The sequence below is a fragment of the Puntigrus tetrazona genome, chromosome 22, assembly GCF_018831695.1.
Source record: "Puntigrus tetrazona isolate hp1 chromosome 22, ASM1883169v1, whole genome shotgun sequence".
NCBI classification, from domain to species: Eukaryota; Metazoa; Chordata; class Actinopteri; order Cypriniformes; family Cyprinidae; genus Puntigrus; species Puntigrus tetrazona.
Window position 1 is genome coordinate 12685749 of NC_056720.1, and position 14748 is coordinate 12700496.

The 14748-nt window shown below is 38.1% G+C and overlaps 1 protein-coding gene across 1 annotated transcript; it reads left to right on the forward strand.

Moving 5' to 3' along the window:
• Positions 1–3175: 3175 nt before the first annotated feature.
• LOC122327869 (calpain-2 catalytic subunit-like) lies at positions 3176–13288 on the forward strand. Its single transcript, XM_043223525.1, has 21 exons — positions 3176–3465; positions 4223–4292; positions 4853–4971; positions 5308–5441; positions 6692–6860; positions 7612–7692; positions 7768–7853; positions 8539–8613; positions 8683–8843; positions 8916–9085; positions 9243–9254; positions 9508–9716; positions 9948–9984; positions 10104–10169; positions 10254–10311; positions 10449–10513; positions 10903–10971; positions 11139–11217; positions 11770–11886; positions 11978–12036; positions 12119–13288. Exons 1-21 carry the CDS (start codon positions 3229–3231, stop codon positions 12140–12142), a joined length of 2097 nt encoding a protein of 698 aa, XP_043079460.1. The 5' UTR covers positions 3176–3228; the 3' UTR covers positions 12143–13288.
• Positions 13289–14748: the final 1460 nt, after the last annotated feature.

Here is a 14748-nt window from a genome sequence, read left to right on the forward strand (position 1 = left end):
GGGGCCCCTCCAGATCACGCCCCTCCAGGTGTCGCTAGCATCACTAACGTGAGCGCTGAAGTCCCCCAGCAGGACGATAGAGTCCCCGGTTGGAGCACTTTCCAGCACCCCTCCCAAGGACTCCAAGAAGGCCGGGTACTCTACACTGCCATTCGGCCCGTAGGCACAAATGACAGTGAGAGTCCTCCCCCCAACCCGAAGTTGCAGGGAGGCGACCCTCTTGTCCACCGAGGTAAACTCCAACACATGGCGGCTAAGCTGGGGGGCTATGAGCAAGCCCACACCAGCCCGCCGCCTCTCATTGCGGACAACACCAGAGTAGTGAAGAGTCCAGCCCCTTTCAAGGAGATGGGTTCCAGAGCCCAAGTTGCGCATGGAGGTGAGCCCGACTATCTCTAGCCGTTACCTATCTACCTCCCACAACAACTCAGGCTCCTTCCCCCCCAGAGAGGTGACATTCCATGTCCCTAAAACCAGATTCTGTGTCCAGGGGTTGGGTTGCCGAGGTCCCCGCCTTCGACTGCTGCCCAAACCCCTTACAGTCCCTCCTGCAGGTGGTAGGCCCACGGGAGGATGAGCCTGTATGGGTCCCATGGGGCAAGACCCAGCCACCAGGTGCTCGCATGCCAGCCCCAGCCCCAGGCCTGGCTCCATGGCGGGGCCTCATCTGCGTCGTACCGGGCAACGTTGTGACTATTTTTATCGTCTGTAAGGGGTGGGGGTGGACCGCTCTTTGTCTGGCTTGTCACCTAGGACCTGTTTGCCTTGGGAGACCCTACCAGGAGCGTGAGGGTCTGTAGGGAACGTTTGGCAGAGACCCCTGTTAGAGAGATCTTCAACTCCCTCCTCCGGCAGAACTTTGACCGGATCCCGAGGGTGGCTGGAGACATTGAGTCCAAGTGGACTATGTTCTCTACCTCTTTGATCGATGCGGTGGTCCGGAGCTGTGGCCGTAAAGTGGCCAGTGTCGTGGCGGCAACCTTCGAACCCGGTGGTGGACACTGGAAGTAAGGGATGCCGTCAAGCTGAAGGAGGAGTCCTAACGGGCCTTGTTGGCTTGTGGGACTCTCTTTTGCCTCCGAAGCTCAGATCACAAGTTGCTTTATTTATAGAGGAAAGGACAGGACAAGATAAGTAAAAGCAAATGGCAAACAAGGGTTTCAAACACATTTGTCGTATAAGTTATCACTAGCTACATATCTTTTTGTGCGTCAGAATCTTCATTCCTTCAGCTTCTCTGGCGCCTATACCAGTCCAAGATATTATATGGAGGTCATGTCATGACCTAGAACAAGAAGTGCTATAAGAGATGGAAGCTGAAACTGAAGGGTCAAAGGTGCATAATGTCAAGACACAACTCCAACACCGGGGACACGGGGGGGGGGACTCGACCATCACCCTGGCTGAGGTCACTGAGGTTGTTGAGAAGCTCCTCGGTGGCAAGGCACCGGGGAGGACGAGATCCTCCTGGAGTACCTCAGGTTTCTGGATGTTGTGGGGCTGTCTTGGCTGACACGCCTCTGCAGCATCGCATGGACAGTGCTTCTGGACTGGCAGATCGGGGTGGTGGTTCCTCTTTTTAAGAAGGGGGACCAGAGGGTGTGCTCCAACTATAGGGGGATCACACTCCTCAGCCTCTGGATAGAATTTCTTGGCGCAGCTGGGGGCCGGAGAGGGTCTGGTTTGATGACCACAGAATATTGTTTCTGCTTTTTGCGGATGATGTTGTCCTGTTGGCTGCATCTAGCCAAGACTTACAATGTGCGCTGGGGCGGTTTGCAGCTGAGTGTGAAGCGGTTGGGATGAGAATCAGCACCTCTAAGTCTGAGGCCATGGTTCTCAGTCGGACAAGGGTGGCTTGCCCCCTTCAGATTGGTGGGGAGCTCCTGCCTCAGGTAGAGGAGTTTAAATATCTTGGGGTCTTGTTCAAGAGTGAGGGGAGAATGGAACGAGAGATCGACAGATGGATCGGTGCAGCTTCTGCAGTAATGCGGTCACTGTACTGGTCCGTAATGGTGAAGAAGGAGCTGAGTCACAAGGCGAAGTTCTCGATTTTTCATTCCTACTCTCACCTATGGTGAGCTTTGGGTCATGACTGAAATGATGAGATCCCAGATACAAGTGGCCGAAATGAATTTCCTCCGTAGGGTGGCTGGGCGCTCCCTTAGAGATAGGGTGAGGAGTTCAGTCACTTCGAGAGAAGCCAGCTGAGGTGGCTCGGGCATGTGTTCTGGATGCCTCCTGGACATCTCCCAATGGAGGTGTTCTAGGCATGTCCCACCAGGAGGAGGCCCCAGGGAAGACCTAGGACACGCTGGAGGCACTATGTCTCTCGACTGGCCTGGGAGCACCTCAGTGTTCCCCCGGAAGAGCTGGAGGAAGTGTCTGGGGAGAGGGAAGTCTGGGCGTCCCTGCTTAGACTGTTGCCCCAGATAAGCAGTAGCGAATGGATGGATGGATGAAGTTTCCTTAACGATATTATTTAAATATCTCTAATCCAGATTAATATAAATGGTAAAATATTATTATTATTTTTGATATTTTAAACAATTTGGTATTATGTAAATTATGTACAAAGCAATTTATAATTACACTGAGCTATTGATCCATTCCTTTCACCTTAACTGAATCTTAAACAGGTGCTTATACCACCAAACCTGTCCCTAACTTGTATTTCCTGTAAGTACATTTCCTGGGTTACCTCATGCATTATTTCCAATAGGGCTGTTCTGCTGTGCTCTTCTGTTTTACATACATTCTAAATCATAAACTTCTTAAAGACATCTAATAGACATCTACTTGACATCTAAATGAAGATGTCCAATAGCTGTATTGCAGATGACCAAACAACCTAAATAATACGTCTTGCAGGTGTAAATGCAGACGTCAAGAAGACGTCTTCTAGATGTACGTGTGCTACCCACATAATACAAGGACAATAATCACACCTTTAGTCTTTGAGATAACCATACTATTCACATTAACCAAAAGGAAAACATCAGAAACAAATGGAAAACTTAAACGGAAATTCAGCGAAATGCCTGTAACAAGTGCGATGTGCTTAAAAAAATGTTAAGCAATGTTAAGCAATACCTGCCCCTGTGACTGACTCCACCTCTCACTGCTTTGTTATATAGAAGCTTTCACTTTAAAGCCAGCATCAGTCTCACACAAACACTCACACACTACACAAGCTTCAGAGGAACTTGAGTACGACTAGCAGGCAGCATGTCTAATATCGCCAAAACTATTTCTAGGAGGCAGGGTAGAGGAGAAGGATTGGGAACAAACAAGAAGGCAATTCCCTTCAACAAGCAGGACTACCAGACCCTGAAGCAGGAATGCCTGGCGAAAAAAACCCTGTTCTGTGACCCGACCTTCCCTGCTGAATCCAATTCTCTGGGATACAATGAACTCGGACCGCAGTCCTCTCAGACCAGAGGAGTCCAGTGGAAGAGACCTAAGGTACTGCAGTGTGCGTTTGCTTTCTTCCACACAGGTGGAGTTTAGGCATAACTACTATTAAAGTTATTTGTTTTAAGCAATTACCTAAATGCAAAAAAGTAAAGTAAATAAATAAAAAGTATTACAATTAATATAGAGGTTAATTGAGTATAAAATAGTAATATCAATATCAAATATTAGTATAAATACATATAAAAACTGTACTTTTTGAGTAGTTTTGTCAAGAATCCACTTTTTACCTAAGCAGAAATGTTGAAAAAGAATGTATTAAATGTAATTAAATATTAATCAATAATAATATTAATATGAGTTCAATTAGTTAAATTAAATGTTGAAACATATTTAAAATGATACATTTTTTAGTGCATTAATTCTATTGTTTTTTTATTTCACTTGAAATCAATTTAATCTTTAAGGTGATTTAACTACTAAATAAAACAGAAATGATAAAATTGAAAATGTAATTGCTGCCCTAAATTCTTAATGCGTGGAGATGATGTATCAGATGTCTTGTGAAGCAACATATAGTTCAGACGTACTTTTTTCATTTTTTTAAATATAAATTTCTCATATGAGCTGCCATCACACATGCCTGCTGTGTACCTTTCCTATCAATCCCATTTAATGATGACGATGGAAGACTGCTCCTTCTCCTTTATACATAAATATGTATACATTATGTATACATAAATAACAAATCCTAATTTAACCCCAGATTACTACCTTTTGATTGTTCTCACATTGTCCCTTTTTAAAGGAGATCTGCTCAAACCCTCAGTTCATTGTGGACGGAGCCACACGGACGGACATCTGCCAAGGAGCTTTAGGTGAGAAAAGAGCCTTTTTATCTAAAGGATAAAAGATAATCAATGGTGGATCATAACCAGGTCTTAAGTACTGCTTCAAAATGTCAAAAGAAAAAACAGGAGCAAGAGAGAAAAAATTTATTGAAAAGTTTTACATTTAAACTATGGCTTTACAAAATATAAAGACATACAAAAATATGGCTTTCGTGTCTTGCCTGATGGCAAAGAAAAACATGTCTTTCTGTCTTTGAGCATGGCAGGATTGTTGAGCCACACAAGCTCTTGCAACACACCATTGCTGTTGAGTTTAAACTCAGTAAAACAGTCATTTTAAATTTCTTTAAAGATGAGAGTTATGAGACAAAACATGTGAAGTGGTAGAACCAAAAAAGATCAAGGGAACACAAAGGATGGTCCAAAAGAGCGATGTTATGCACTGAGACCCTCAGTCAAGAGGGATGCTCCTGCACAACAAAGTATGCTAGCTTTAACAATTGTTCCCTCAAAAGCGCTGGAAGTCAATTTGCATAGGTTAATTATCTTAACACAGAAGCATCTCATGATATTTGATACATTAACAGGTGACTGTTGGTTGATGGCGGCTATTGCATCTTTGACTCTGGAAAATGAGTTTTTGGAACGTGTAGTTTCTCCTGGACAGAGTTTTACAGAGAACTATGCCGGCATCTTTCACTTTCAGGTATAAACATGCACTGGGTTCAAAATGTCTGAGACCACATTGAAGATCTGGGATTTGAAAAAACCTAATTTAAAGATGAAAAGAAAAGATGCAACATTTTAGGATAAACTTAAAATCATCTAAATAATTTAATAAAAATTTTTTTTCTCAAATTGTTAGTTGATAAATAAATTTAATCATCAAAGATCATATCACATTAGAAAAAGAAATGCAAAATGGATTATCACTGATGGTCTCAGACATTTGGACCTCATTTGAGCATTTATAACATCATTATTCCAATAAGAAATTCAAGGGACGCTGTCAGAATGATTGTTGTTGTTCATGTCTTTTTAGCTCTGGCAATATGGTGAATGGGTGGATGTTGTCATTGATGACCGACTGCCCACCAGAGATGGAAGACTGCTGTTTGTTCGTTCAGCTAATGGTTCGGAGTTCTGGAGTGCACTGTTGGAAAAGGCCTATGCAAAGTAAGTGTGTCCTGAATTTTGAAAGTTTTTCTTATATTTGAATAAAATTTAAACTAACAGAATTTTAAATCACATTAGCCAATATTTTATTCACAATTTAAATTGACATCAGGGCCCGTATTCATAGAGATTCTAAAGAATCCTCTCAGAGAGCTTAAGAACTTCTAACTAGGAGTCTTAGCATTGTTGGATGGTCTTCAGGTCAACACTGCATCACTCATCGCCATGATCCTGTCATTGACTAAATGGGCTCAGGAATACCTCCAGAAACCACTATTGGTAAACACAAGATGAAAGACACATCAAGCTTATTACCCTTCAAAATCAGAAGATGTCCAGCAGTGCCATCAGTTCAGAACTGGCAGAAAACAGTGGGACCCAGGTACAGGTCTGGAGAAATCTGACCAGACGTGGCCTTCATGGAAGAGTTGCAGCCTAAAAGCCATACCTCCATACTCAAGTATGCACGAAAACATAGGAACTGGGGTGTAGAAAAATGGCAGCATGTGCTCTGGATGGATGAGTTAAAATTTTAAATATTTGGCTGTAGCAGAAGGCGGTTTGTTTGTCGAAGGGCTGGAGAGCGGTACAATAATGAGTGTCTGCAGGCAACAGTGAAGCACGGTGGAGGTTCCTTGAACGTTTGGGGCTGCATTTCTATAAATGGAGTACAAGATTTGGTCAGGATTAATGGTGTTCTCAATGCTGAGAAATACAGGCAGATACTTATCCATCATGCAATGCCATCAGGGAGGCGTATGATTGGCCCCATATTCATTCTGCAGCAGGACAACAACCCCAAACATACAAACAAGTCGCAACTGCTAGATATAAAGTCACAATTGCGAGTTATAAAGTCAGTTTTGCAAGTTATAAAGTTTTTTTTCTCAAAATTGGACTTTATAACTCGCAATTGCAAGTTTATTTCTTACAATTTTGAGAAAAAAAGTCAGGATTGTGACTTTATAAAGTCAGAATTCCAAGATATAAAGTCACAATAAAATGGAAAATTTATCTTCTATTGTGAATAAAATACTGGCTCGTTACCTAAAATTATTTATTATATATTATTGAAAATAATATAAAAAAAATGTCCCAAAACAAAAGCTATGGGGTTATCTGAAATGCTTGGTATAAAATCACTGCGGCAAACCAGAAATCACAGCACTAAAAGCACAATATGTTCATTCGACATGTCACATATCCATGACATACTTACCCGTGATGCTGAATTCTCCTGTATTTTGAAGGGTAAATGGCTCATATGAAGCTCTGTCTGGAGGCCTGACCCTTGAGGGTTTTGAAGATTTCACTGGAGGCATCTCTGAGAGCTATGACCTGAGCAAACCTCCTCCACACCTGTTTAAACTCATACAGAAAGCACTGACGCTTGGATCATTAATGGGTTGCTACATCGTTGTGAGTCACATTTCATTTCTCTTGGCTTTCTCTTCACACCATTTAGGAAAAAATAGTGGCTAACACTTTACATTAATGAATTATAAAGGGTTTATAAAGATTTATAAATTACAAATGCATTATAAATAACTGATAAGCAGTTATAAATGCATGAATATAAGGGTGTTTTTGATGCAATACCTGCCAAACAGTGAACCATTTTAACTCACATGCTATAAATGCTTTGCAAATATATTTATGAATACGTATTTCACTCAAAATTATAGCAGGACTGAAAGATGTTTTCTCATTTATATCTCATCACTCTTCTCAATTTCACATTTCTGGAAATGTTTCTTATCAGAATTTACTCTGTACCTTACCTTTGATTCCCCTCAAAGTTTCAGAATGACTATCCTCAGCATTGGTTAGAAACTGATCTATTTTATTCAAGATGAAGTTTTCATCTTAATTTTTTTTTTATTATGGGAGAAAAACCATAAAAGCACAACCATGACTTGATGAAACATTATTATTGAAAATGATATAACCTGTGAACCTTAATACAATAAACGATAAATAAATGATTTATAAATGTGAATAACATGTGAAAATGCACTTTAATGTAAAGTGAACATCTATGGAACAAAGTGAACATCTATTGTTACATAAAATAACAAAATAAAATAATAAATACTGTTTTGCTATCATGCTATGCATGTTCAATCCTGATCTTCTAATGCTTTTATCACAAAAAAATGTATGACAAAAGGCCAGTTCGCAGGAGACAGAAGCAAAGACAAGTCTGAAGCTGGTGAAGCTTCATGCCTACTCAGTCACCAGCGCAAAGGAGGTCAGTAAACGCCAGAGACACAGAATTTGATAGGAAAACCTGAAAGACCTCTAATGGCTGTCAACTTCCCTATAGGTTCATTCCAATGGTCGTCTGGTTCAGTTGGTGCGTATCAGGAACCCTTGGGGACGGGTGGAGTGGACGGGCCCTTGGAGTGACGAGTGAGTTTCCAAAGTGGTCGAATTGTAAAAGAAATTGTTACATCTCTGGACTTTTGTTGTTGTTTTTTGTCTCGAGCCACGTGTTATCTGTGCCCTGCCTTCCCTTTGTTTAATTGTGTGATTGTCTCCAGCTGCGTCTTGTTAATTTAGTTGATCCCTGTGTATTTAAGCCCTGTGTTTTGTGTTCACCTTGTCGGATCATCAACGTTACTACGTCTCAATGTTCAATGTTACAAGTTACTCTATGTTTTGTTCCCGAGCTCTTTTTCGTGGTTTTTGTTTTGCTTTTGTATATATTTTTGCCATTTTTGGAATTAAATCGATTTCAGTTTATTTTCGAGTCTTGAGCGCTCCTTTTCTCTCCCGTGAAACCACGGAAACGTGACAGAAATTGTGGGGGGATGATGTTTTATTGATGATGATGCATTATTTAGTTAATATTTAGTTAAACCTTGCATGGTTTAGGCCTGTCATGGATAAATAATGATGGCAATAAAACCACCAGTTGGTGGTCCCTGTTTTGATAAATGACTTTTTTATACGTTCAAATCAAATGATTCTGTCAAAATAAATGATTCAATTAGATTTTTGCTTTTTTTTTCAACACCCCCAAACCCTGAGTTTCCCTAAACAGATCTTACTCCTTCAACATCAGTCTGTAAAACATTACCAATGTCATTTTCAGTTCCAATGAGTGGACAACCGTCCAACCGGAGGAGAGAGCTAAACTGGTTTATTCTGCTGATGATGGAGAGTTCTGGTAAGAGAACTTTTTCATAACATATACTGTATGTTGAGGAATACTGACAAATCTTTCTTGTCCTGCCAGGATGGCATATTCAGACTACATACAGCATTTCTCGAAGTTGGAAATTTGCAATCAGACTCCAGATGCCCTTTCAAGTGACACTTTAAGCCACTGGAGCTTCACCCAGTTTGAAGGTGACTGGAAGGTGGGATCCACCGCAGGGGGCTGCATAAAGAACACAGGTAAGTGAAATCAATGTTTGATTAAAGGTTGTCTTTAACCACCATCTGACAGTTTTTTTTCCTTCTCTCTAGTTGCATTCTGCTCTAACCCTCAGTTTGTGATCAAGCTGGAGGAAGAAGATGATGATCCTCATGATGGAGAGATCGGCTGCACGATCCTAGTGGGTCTGATGCAGAAAGATTTTCGTAAAAACAGGCGTTTTAGACAAAACCCAAACACCATCGGTTTCTCTATCTATAAGGTAACTGGGTACACACAATCAGCAATACTGTTAGTATTTAAGATATATTTAAGATATTTTTTTTGTGCTGAAACAATAAGGGCATTGAACACTTGAATAACAATATTTTTATTATTGTGTGTGTGTGTGTGTGTGTGTGTGTGTGTGTGTGTTTTAGGTTCCAAATGAGGTATGATATCTGAATGGTTTGTACATGAAAGTAGATGACACCACCAATATAACTATTTATTTATGTTGTTTTATGCTAAGAAGCCCTTAAAGAGACATACAAATTATGCAAGATGAATTGAATTTGCAAGAATTCAATTGAATTGCAAGCGCACACAAAAGCTTTTAAAGATAATTTCTTTTCATTTAGTATTTTTCATCACCATGTCCACTTGGGGGCTCCTCCATTTCATCCATTTGCGTTCATGTTGCAGTTCAAGGGTCGCAGTAACATTCATCTCGGTCCTGACGTATTGCAGCATCAACGGTCCATTGCAAGTTCCAGCTACTCCGGCCACAGAGAGGTGAGCGAGCGCTTCAAACTGCCTCCGGGTGAATACGTCATTATCCCCTACACTTTTGAGGCAAATCGCAGCGGAAGCTTTGTACTGCGTGTGTTCACAGAGAAAGAGGCTGCTGCCAGGTCTGTCCAAAATGTTTTGTATATTTCAAATTAAAATAATAATAAAAATAATATGTGATTATATAGGTAAAGTTTTAGACCACATGAAGATTCTGTTGCACTTGTTCTGTTCTGCCTAGAGTGGACCGTTACACTAAAACGTCTGTTTCTCAGACCAATAAATCATTACTGTACTTTTTGTATTTTTGTATTTGCACCCAAATGCATGATGGATGTTTCTCGACCCTGCAGCCTCGTGGACACGGATATCAGTGCAAATGTGAAAAAGGTGAATTTATCATTTATAAACAAATGTGTATTATTATTTATAAGAAAGATGTTTATCTAAATTTGGATATGTAAAAAAATCACAAATAATTGTTTAATAAGTTTTTGGTTTTTTCCCAGGAATACATTTCTGAGAATGATGTGGACCCACATTTTAAACAGTTTTTCAATCAGGTTGCTGGAAATGTAAGTAAGCTTTAAAGTAAGGCCGGTCATTTTCAGTTTGAGGTCATAATTATTATCACGCATGTTCTTGTCTTTACTCCGCAGGACTCAGAGGTGTCTGTGTTTGAACTGAAGCAGGTCCTAGACAGTGTTATCTCGAAACGTAGGAATACAATCTTTCCCGGTTTTTTGATTGACAACAGTTTTAGTCTTTGTATATATTGAAATGATGTGCTTAATTGAAATAGAAATTCTGTGCTTATCGTTCAAACTCATTCTGTTTTATGGCATGTTACACAGGAACCGATGTGAAGACGGATGGATTTAGTATGGAAACCTGTCGCCACATTATCAGTCTGCTAGATGTATCCTTACCTCACTGGATCATTTGATATACTAGATACTAGATGGATTATGGATGAATGCTGAGATTCAAAAACGCTTTTTAATCAACTCAATTTTAACCATAAACATTTACAACCCAACCCAAAGAAAGGACTCACCATAGAACATTTTCCACTTTGAAACAGTCCATTTTAAATGATCCTTGGTCCACAGGACATGACAACACTTTTGGACCATGTTTACATATGGCTTCTTTTTTTATGACAGATCTACAGTTGGCATCTTTAAATGGCACAGCAGGTTGTGTTTACTGACAGTGGTTCCTGGAAGTATTCCTGAGCCTATTTAGTTTAGATTAATTCCTAATTTAATCATCATTACCCTGTTATAACCCTTGACCTCAGTCCAGAGAGATGGCAACGGCAAACTCGGTCTTGTGGAGTTTCAAATACTATGGACAAAGATCCAGAAATATTTGGTATCATATATATATCTAGGTGTAAATTTAGGATAAATGAAAGTTTTCTTGTATTAGACAATAATTAGTACAGTACACTTTAACTAGTGTCCATCCCTACCCTACTCAATTTATTTAGCAGTGTATAATACTGAGTGCACTGTGTATTTTCTATTATTTCTCTGCAGGAGGCTTTTAAGAAGCATGATACAGACAACTCAGGCACTATGAGTTCCTATGAGATGAGAGATGCCGTGAAAGAAGCAGGTAATGAGTCTATGGCCCATTTCAAACTGTAATACTGTAAAATTACCAAAACGATTTTACTGGTGTAGGGCTCACTTGATTGACCAAAGGAAACTATCCAATGGCGAAGCTCTGCGTCTTTTCTGCAAAGATATTTAACAAGTGATTTGTTCAACATTTCCTTCATGTATGGTGCACTTGGACATTGGAATAGATTTTTTTAACAAGAGGATTAATAAAGAAAAAGTTAGTTGAGTTATGTTGTAGTTGCATTGGCAAGATTTTAGTCGTTTTTTTTAAGAGAGAATTGATCAAATGTTTCGAAAAATGTAGGTGTGTGTATTTTCCATCTCAGAAGATAAAAGTATCTAATGTTCTGTAAATCTGTAAATACAAAAATTTGCTGTTTACACTCGCAACAATTTTCCATCTTTTATCAGTATACCACCATTCACACATATTTTTTTCAAAATACTCTTTTTCAGTCTACAAAATTAGGACACATAGTCATTTATTTCTTTTAAAAGTGTTCATAATTAGTGTATTAATGGTTGGTTGTGTTTTTCTCCACAGGGTTCCAGCTGAACAACGAGGTTCTTCAGGTGATCATCTCACATTACGCCAATCAGCAGTACTCCATTGACTTCGATTCCTTCGTTGGCTGCCTGATTCACTTGGAAATGCTCTTCAGTACGTTTTGCTGAAGATTATTTATGTTTTAAAAAACCACAAATGCATTAATCAGGTACATTGATGATGATTTTATCTGTTCTCTTCACAGAAATATTTAAAACATTGAATAAGAAGGACACGGGGAAAATTGAGCTGGATATCCTGCAGGTGATGCAGTGTGAACGTGGATTAGGATTCTTCTACCTTCTCAATGTAGAGTTTACATTTACAGATGTTTCTTGTTTTGCAGTGGCTCTGCTTGGCACTCAGTTGAAAATCCACTCACCATAACTGCATCAGAAGTCAAATCTTCGAAGAAGATGCAGCAGACCTGAAATACTCAAGAGTAAAAACAACTCAAGGCGGGTATTATCTAAACTCGGAATGGCTTAAAACATTTTTTGGTGCTTATCTGCTGAAAATCAGTAAACTAAATATCTAAAATATATTACACTATTTCAGTGAAAACTAACATATAATCATGAATATTGTACTGAATATCATGGTATTTACATAGTATATGTATTAAATGTCCATTGCAAGTCTACTGAACCCAAGTGTGCAGAACCCAAAGCATTAATTCAGTTACAGACAATCATCTTTTTTTATGGTGAGGTACTTTAAAGGTGCATACTGCCACCTACTGCATTGGAGTAGATCATTTTTTTTGTATTTTTACAACCGCTACTTACTTTTTCAAAACTCTTCTCACAGCAAGAACGACATCAGTCTATGTGGGCTCAACTGCGAATCATTTATCATTGCTTTGCACAAAATGCATGTCAAACTTTCTCACTTCTGACACACACCACCAAAACCTTATTTACTACACAAGCGCATGTCTACATAATGCATTCATAACTGTTAAAAGTTCAAAACCTGGCACAGTACAAATTCAATAAGACAGAAATTTGCAACATTTCGACAGTAATGTCATACTGAAAAGCATTTTGAATGTAAAACTGAAGCAGTTGGGTTCACTATGGGTTAGTCTTTTACTGTAATGTAAACATGGTAATTTAAGCACATTTTAAATGTGAAATAAACTGTGTAAATGTATGCTTACGATTGTTTAAAAACTGAATTAATTATTTAATTAATTCATGACTCATCTAAATTCTACTAATATGTCCAAACAATAAGTAATGCTTTAATAACCTACATTTTCTAAAACACCTTTAATATCTTAATTCCTTCCTAATTCGATGATACTTTTCTTTTTTTCCTTTCTTATACCTATCAATATTCAGTATTATTAAATATTTTGTGTGCTAACTAAAGCATCTAAAGATCCTCAAATGCAATACTCTTTCATATATTTTTTTTTCTTTTATATTCAATTTATCATTTTATCATTTATCAATTTATCATACATACAAAATTATTATACAATCATTTAACAGTTTATTTACCCATTTAATTGGTTCATTAATTGATTAGTCATATATGTATATATATACGTATATATATATATATATATATATATATATATATATATATATATATATATATATATATATATATATATATATATATATATATATATATATATATATATATATATATATATATATATATATATATATGTGTGTGTGTGTGTGTGTGTATATTTTTTTAATTGTTGTTTAAAGGCTGTTTGACTTCATGAATAAGAAAGAAGAGGGAATGTTTCAAGCTATATGTGATATGTGATATGCAGTTTGGTATAACATGACTTGTTGAATTTGTGTTTGTCAGCTGCAGTCTAAGCATGGAAACATACGCAACTAAGATTATTCAATAAACTGCTTCTTTTTATTATCAATACTTCTATCAATGTCTCTTGCTTCTGCTCTTCTTTTTGGAGTCAAGTTTTTGGCTGATAAAAGGGCATCTATTAAAGTAAACCCTAAAGTACCCTAAAGTAAACACTTTTTTCACTCTAAGAACACAAATCAAACAAATAGAATTACTATGGTAATGCAATGCAATTTGTATTTTCCATTCAAAGTAATAATGTAAATAATTAGTTTCCAGTGAAGCACATTTTAGGTTACCTGACAGAACGTTTTGGCAACGTCGATTGGACACTGTAGGCTAGCATAAGCTAATATCCTCAATGAGACAGTTTAAATGTTAAGCAAACATTACTGACTTACAGGTATACTGTGTTTAAACAAGATAAGAGAGCGAGAAAAGGTCTGTGACTCTGTATTGTTGATTTGGAGACTTGGCCTTCAGCCTAATGAAACCTAAATCAAATCATGAAGAATTAACAGAGAATCTCAAAATGTGTTTCTGTAGGTAGATCCCATCAGAGCTGCTTGACGGATATCAGTCAATGAATTGGGCTTTTGAGCAGAGCTCCTGGAAAAGACACCAAGAAAAAAACCCTTGTTTGAAATGCAAAATCAGGCTAATTATCTGATATTAAAAGAAAGCATATAGACACAAAACACAGAGTCATATACCAGCATAGTCATAAAATATATTTACTTATTAAAATGTCAGTTGCTAATCTGACCTGGTGAAACTGAATAAACAGAAATTGAGTAGCTTTAACAACATTAGGATCATTGACTTAACCTCATATAGATAAGTGATACATTTACATATATGAAAAAACGCTAGTACTTTGCTTAAAAAGTCTTTAAGACTTTAAATGAAAATTTGTCCCAAACCTTCCAGGCTGTCATGAAAATGCTTTTACATGTTATATACATAAATGCACTTTAAAATATTAACAACAATTTGTAATAATAACAAAAATATGGCAATGAATGAATGACATCAAAAGCTGATTGAAGCTTATGCAGAGCTTGCTGTCCTGAAGAAACATCACAATATATTACAGCATCATCTTCATAAAAGTGAAAATTAGCATTGTACATTGTCATAATC